General features: G+C 37.6%; 1 protein-coding gene across 7 annotated transcripts in view; it reads right to left on the bottom strand.

Annotated features, from left to right (window-relative positions):
• The window catches only part of CEP63 (centrosomal protein 63), a 48359-nt gene that overhangs the window by 21389 nt on the left and 19914 nt on the right, over positions 1-7056 (bottom strand). Inside the window, exon 1 of one of the 7 annotated variants that reach the window (XM_032488137.1) lies at positions 1984-2035. The exons of the other annotated variants lie outside the window; for them this stretch is intronic. Within the exon in view, the coding sequence (XP_032344028.1) occupies positions 1984-2034 (51 nt within the window). The 5' untranslated portion in view covers position 2035. Of the gene's footprint in view, positions 1-1983; positions 2036-7056 lie in introns of those variants that run through there. 7 annotated transcript variants of the gene reach the window in all.

The following is a 7056-nucleotide window of genomic DNA, read 5'->3' on the forward strand; positions in this document are numbered from 1 at the left end:
CATATAATTGTTCACAGCAGTCTCTTATGATCCTTTGTATTTTCGTGGGGTCTGTTGTAACCCCTTTCATTTCTGATTTTATTTATTTGCACCTTTCTTTTTCTATTGATGAATCAGGCTAAAGGTTTATCAAGTTATCTTTTCATAGTACCAGTTCTTAGTTTCATTGATCTTTTCGACTGTCTTCTTAGCCTCTATTTCATTTATTTCTGGTCTGATTTTTATTATTTTCTTCCCTCTATTAACTTTGAGCTATATTTATTCTCCATTCTCTAGTTCCTTTAAGTGTAAGCTTAGACTGTTTATGTGCTGGCCACAGCCCTGCAGCATTTCCACTAAGTAGCCACTTGAAGAGCCAGCCCATTCAGAGTACAGCTCCCAGTAAGATCCTCTTATCACTGTTGTGTCTGTGTCATCATAAACTTTTCAACAGTAGGTCTGAGCCAATTCAATTGACTCTGTGATAATTCTACCAAGACAACAGATTAACACTGAAGTTATAATCATCTTTTCTTCAAAAGGAAAATGATGCTTTTAAAAATAAAATACATACTTAAACATATATATATATAGAGAGAGAAAACAGTGGATTTAAAACTAACTTGAACAATATCATATATAGCTCATCTAAATAGTTCTAAAGGAAAACATATTTAATACAACCTCTACTTTTCCATAATCCACTTACCAGCTAAACATTTTACAGCCAGTGCTGACTTATTATGTCCCTGAATGTTTCCTTTTCACTCTTGTTATTTGGACAGGAGGGAAAGTAGCAGGTGATTCCCTGCCTTCTAAACAGAAATGACGTTTGTTTTAGTGCCTATACTTATCTTTTCTGATGCTTATATAACCATCATTTTGTCATTGCATCTAATAATATCATGTTGTTTAACAGCTGTATTTTTCAATTTAATACATTTTAATTTTGATGGAATAAACATTACCCTTCCTCTTCTTTTAAAAAATGTTGCCTAGTAGTATTCATTTATTCTTCCATATGAATTTTAGAATCATTCTGTAAAGTTCTCAAAATGTAGCAGTCAATAAATTATGTGGTTAACCATTTGGGAAAAAAACAAATTTAGACCCCCTATTAAATACCTTACATCAAAAGAATTTTCATATCAAATTCATAAAAAAATTACAAAGCATTAGAAAAAATTTTGGCTTAGGTAAGGTTTTACAGAATGACATCAAAGATAAAAACCTTAAAGAAAAAAGTAATAGAATTAAGCAATTCTAAATGTTTATAAAACAACTGTATTTCCATAAAAATTACTGGGCAAAATTAAGGTACACTGGAAAACCACACAATTTCAAAAAAAATCAAAGAGTTAATATATTTAATGCATGAAGAGTTCTTTCAAAACAGTAAAACATAAATATCCTTTAAAAAATGAGCAAAGGACAAATATACAGAAAAAAATGAAAATGGCCATAAGTAGATGACAAAATTCTCAATCTCAGTCATAATTAAAGAAATGCAAAGGTGAAGAGCCAAGATGGTGGAATGGAAAGACCCTGAGCTCACCTCCTCTCATGAGCACACCAAAATCACAACTATCTGCAGAAGAACCACTGATGAAAGAGACTGGAATTACCAGAAAAGATCTTCTACAACTAAAGACATAAAGAAGGAACCACAATAAGAGGGCTAAGAGGGGTGGACTCACAATATAATCAAGTCCTATACCCCTGGGTGGAGAACCCACAAGCTGGAAAATAATTATAACACAAGGGTTCTCCCACAGAAGTGAGAGTTCTGAGCCCCAAGTCAGGCTCCACAGCCCAGGGATCCTGCACTGGGAAGATGATCCCTCAGAGTATTTGGCTTTGAAAGCCAGTGGGGCTTAATTCCAGAAGCCCCACAGAAATGCAGGAAACAGCAAACTTTACCCTTAAAGGGTGTACACAAAATCTTACACACACCGGGGACCCACGGTAAAAGCAGTTATTTGATAGAAGCCTGGGCCAACCTACCTGCTGGTCTTGGAACGTCTCCTGGAGAGGTGGGGGACAACTGCAGCTCATCCTGGGGACACAGACACTGGTATCAGCCATAATTGGGAACACATTCTATTATGTGAACACTGCTGCTGGTGGCTGACATCTTGGCTCCTTAGCACCAAGACCTGACCTCCCCAGTAGTCTGTAGGCACCAGTGCTGGGATGCCTCAGGCCAAACAACTGGGTGGGGACACAGCCCCACTCATCAGCAGACAGGCTGCCTAAAGACTTCCTGAGCCCATGGCCACCTCTAGATATGCCCCTAGACACACGGCTCTGCCCACCAGAGGGCAGAAACTGGCCTTGCCCTCCAGTAAGCATGCATTAGCCTCTAGACCAACCTCACCCACCATCAGCGGACAGGCACCAGACCCCAGAATACTACGATACCACATTAGTAAGAATACTAATAGCCTGCAGACCCAGCCCCCTCACAGTAGGCCAGACTCTACCCTGAGAACAGCTGTCCCTGGCCCTGTATGCTAGCAGGCCAATGCAAGCCTCAGGACACCCCAAACAACATACCCAACTGTGTGAGGAACCAGCCACCCCAAACAATTATCTGAAATGAGCTCTGGGATCCCTGGGTCCTGTAGCCAGATTTCAGGAACCAGCTCTGCCTGCCAGTAGTCCAGCACTAACCCAAGGACCTGGCTACACCCACGAGTGGGCAGGCAACAGCCCCAGAGCCTCTGGGACCCTGACTTGGCCCACCAGTGAGCCAGTACTAGCCCAGGGGCCCCCTAGGGTTCTGGAGCCAGCCGCCTCGTGACCAGGCCCCACTAAACAGCAGACCACAACATCTGTACAAGGTAGGGCCTAGCAACCTACTGGGACTAGGGGCCAGACAAGCCTACCAGGACACCCACACAGCCCACCACAACAGAAGGACCCATGCGGCACTCTTAGGGGGAACATCTAGAGCATATACCTTGGGTAATGAAAGGGGAATATACTGCAGGGATGCACAGGACGATCCTACAGGAGGCCATTTCTCAAAGGTTGAGAAATGTAACTAACCTACCACATATGTAAAAATACAAATAGCAACTTAGACAAAATGAGGTGGCAGAGGAACATGTTCTAGATGAAGGAACAAGATCAAACCCAGCAGAAGAATTAAGTGAAGTGGAAACAGGCAATCTACCAAAGAAAGATTTCAGAGTAATGATGATGAAGATGATCAAAGAACTTGGGAGAAGAATGGATGCACAGGGCAAAAAATTAGAAGTTTTAAACAAAGAGTTAGAAAATATAAAGAACAATTAAAAAGAGACAAATAAAATAACTGAAATGAAAAATCACTAGAAGGAATCAACAGTAGAATAAATGATACAGAGAAACAGATCAGTGAGCTGGAAAAAAGAGTAGTGGAAATCACTGCTGCTGAACAGAAAAAAGAAAAAAAAAAAAGAACGAAAAAAAATGAGGACAATTTAAGAGACCCCTGGGATGGCATCAAGCTCACTAATACTCACATTATAGGGGTCTCAGGAGAAGAAAAGAGAGGGAAAGGGCCTGAGAACATATTTAAGAACATAAAAGCTGAAAACATCCCTAACCTGGGGAAGAAAAAATCCAGCTAAGCCCAGGAAGGGCAGACAGTCCCAAATAGGATCAACCCAAAGAGGACCACACCAAGACACAATGTAATCAAAATGACAAAAATTAAAGATAAAGAGAGCATATTAAAAGTAGCAAGGGAAGAGCAACAAGTAACATACAAGGGAACTCCCACAAGGCTATCAGCAAAAACTCTGCAGGCTGGAAGGGAGTGGCATGATATATTTAAGGTGATGAAAGGGAAAAACCTACAACCAAGGATACTCTACTCAGCAAGGCTCTCATTCAGATTTGATGGAGAAATCAAAAGCTTTAGAGACAAGCAAAAGCTAAAAGATTATAGCACCACCAAGCCAGCTGTACAACAAATGTTAAAGGACCTTCTCCAGGTAGAAAAGAAAAAAACCATAACTAGAAACAAGAAAATTATGAAATGAAAAAGCTCACTGGTAAAGGCAAAGATACAGTAAAGGTAGGAAATCACTTACAAAGCTAGTAGGGAGGTAAAAAGACAAAAAGTAGTAAAGTCATCTATACCCACAATAAGCAGTTAAGGGATACACAAAACAATTAGATGTAAAATATGATATCAAAAACAGTAATCGTGAAGGGACAAGAGTACAAATACAAGGTTTTAAAAATGCACTTGAAATTAAGAGATCAGCAACTTAAAAGAATCACATACACAGACTGCTATATAAAAGCCTCATGGTAACCACAAATCAAAAATCTAGAGCAGACATACACATAAAAAAGAAAAAGGAATCCAAACATAATGCTAAAGAAAGTCATCAAATCACAAGAAAAGAGAATAAAAGAAAAAGTGGGGGAAGGGGTGGAAAGACCTACACAAAACAAAACCAAAACAATTCAAAGTGGCAATAAGAACATACATACTGATAATTACCTTAAAGTAAATGGACTAAATGCTGCAACCAAAAGACAGACTGGGTGAATGGATACAATAATAAGACCCATATATATGCTGCCTACAAGAGACTCACTTCAGATCTAGAAACACATACAGACTGAAAGTGAGGGGATGGAAAAGGTATTACAGGCAAATGGAAATCAAAAGAAAGCAAGAGTATCAACACTTAGACAAAACAGACTCTAAAATGAAGACTGTTACAAGAGACAAAGGACACTATATAATGATCCAGGGATCAATCCAAAAATAAGATAACAATGGCAAATATATACACCCAACATAGGAGCACCTTAATATATAAGGCAAATATTAACAGACATTAAAGGAGAAATTGACAGTAACACAATAGTGAGGACTTTAACACCCCACTTACATCAATGGACAAATCATCTAGACAGAAAATAAGGAACCTCAGGCCTTAAATAACAAACAGACCAAATAGACTTCACTGATATATAGACAGCATTCCACCTGGAAGCAACAGAATACACATTCTTTTCAAGTGCACATGGACCATTCTCCACAGCAGATCACATGCTGGGCCACAAACCACAACTGGGTAGATTTAAGAAAACTGAAATCATATCAAGCATCTTTTCCGACCACAACACTATGAGACTAGAGATCAACTACAAGAGAAAACACTGCAAAAAACCACAAATACAAGGTGCTAAACAATATGCTACTAAACAACCAATGGATCACTGAAGAAATCAAAGAGGAAACATAATAGTACCTAGAGACAAGTGAAAACAAAAACACGAGGATCCAAAACCTATGGGACACAATAAAAGCAGTTCTAAATGGGAAGTTTATAGCAATGCAAGCTTACCTCAGGAAATAGGAAAAAATCTCAAATAAACAACCTAACCTTATACCTAAAGCAACTAGAGAAAGAAGAAATATAATCTAAAGTTACTAGAATGAAAGAAATCATAAAGATCAGAGCAGAAATAAATGAAAGAGACTGAAAAAAAAATAGAAGAGATCAATGAAACTGAAAACTGATTCTTTGAAAAGATAAAACTGATAAATCTTTAACCAGTCTCATAAATGGGGGGGGCCTCAAATCAATAAAATCAGAATGAAAACAAACAAGTTACAACCAACATCACAGAAGTACAAAGGATCTTAAGAGACTACTAACGAGCAACTATACATCAATAAAATGAGCAACTTAGAAGAAATGGACAAATACTTAGAAAGGTAAAATCTTCCAAGACTGAACCAAGAAGAAAATAGAAAATATGAACAGACCAATTATCAGTAATGAAATTGAATAATTTTAAAACTCCCAACAAACAGAAGTCCAAGACCAGATGGCTTCACAGGTAAATTCTACCAAACATTTAAAGAAGAGTTACCACCTATCCTTCTGAAACTATTCCAAAAAACTGCAGAGGAAGGAACAGTTTCAGACTTTGTCTATGAGGCGAACATCACTCTGATACCAAAACCAGACAAGATATCACAGACACACAAAAAGAAAATTACAGGCCAGTATCACTGATGAACATTGATGCAAAAATCCTCAACAAAATACTAGCAAACTGAATCCAACAATATATTAAAAAAGATTATACAGCATGATCAAGTAGAATCTATACCCAGGATACAAGGACTTTTCGAATATCCACAAATCAATCAATGTGATATACCACATTAACAAACTGAAGAATAAAAACCATATGATCATCTCAACAGGCGCAGAAAAAGTTTTTGATAAAATCCAACATCGATTTATGATAAAAAAGTCTCCAGAAAGTGGGCACTGAGGAAACATATCTCAACATAATAAAGGCCATATATGACAAACTCTCAACTAACATCATGCTAAAAAAAGGAAAAGTTGAAAGCATTTCCTTTAAGATCAGGAACAAAACAAGGATGCCCACTCTCACAGTTTTTATTCAACATAGTATTGGAAGTTCTAGCCATAGCATTCAGACAAGGAAAAGAGATAAAAAGAAATTCAAATTGGAAAGGAAGAAGTAAGACTGTCACTGTTTGCAGATTACATGTTACCATACATAGAAAATCCTAAAGATGCCACCAGAAAACTACTAGAGCTCATCAATGAATTCAGTAAAGTTGCAGGATACAAATTTAATATACAGAAATCTATTGCATTTCTATACACTAACAACATGCAGCAGAAAGAAAAATTAAGAAAACAATCACATTTACCATTACATCAAAAAGAATCAAATACCTAAGGAATAAATCTACCTAAGGAGTCAAAAGATCTGTACTACAAAAACTGTAAGACATTGATGAAAGAAACTGAAGATGACACAGATGGAAAGATATACTGCGTTCTTAGACTGGAAGAATCAATATTGTTAAAATCACCATACTACCCAAGGCAATATGGAGATTCAATGCAATCCCTATCAAATTACCAATGATATTTTTCACAGAACTGTAACAAAAAATGTTAAAATTTTATGGAAACACAAAAAACCCCCAACAGCCAAAACAATCTTGAGAAAGAAGAATCGAGCTGTGGGAATCATGCTCCCTGACTTCAGACTATACTACAAAGCTACAGT

The sequence above is a fragment of the Camelus ferus genome, chromosome 1 (genome assembly GCF_009834535.1).
Source record: "Camelus ferus isolate YT-003-E chromosome 1, BCGSAC_Cfer_1.0, whole genome shotgun sequence".
NCBI lineage: Eukaryota > Metazoa > Chordata > Mammalia > Artiodactyla > Camelidae > Camelus > Camelus ferus.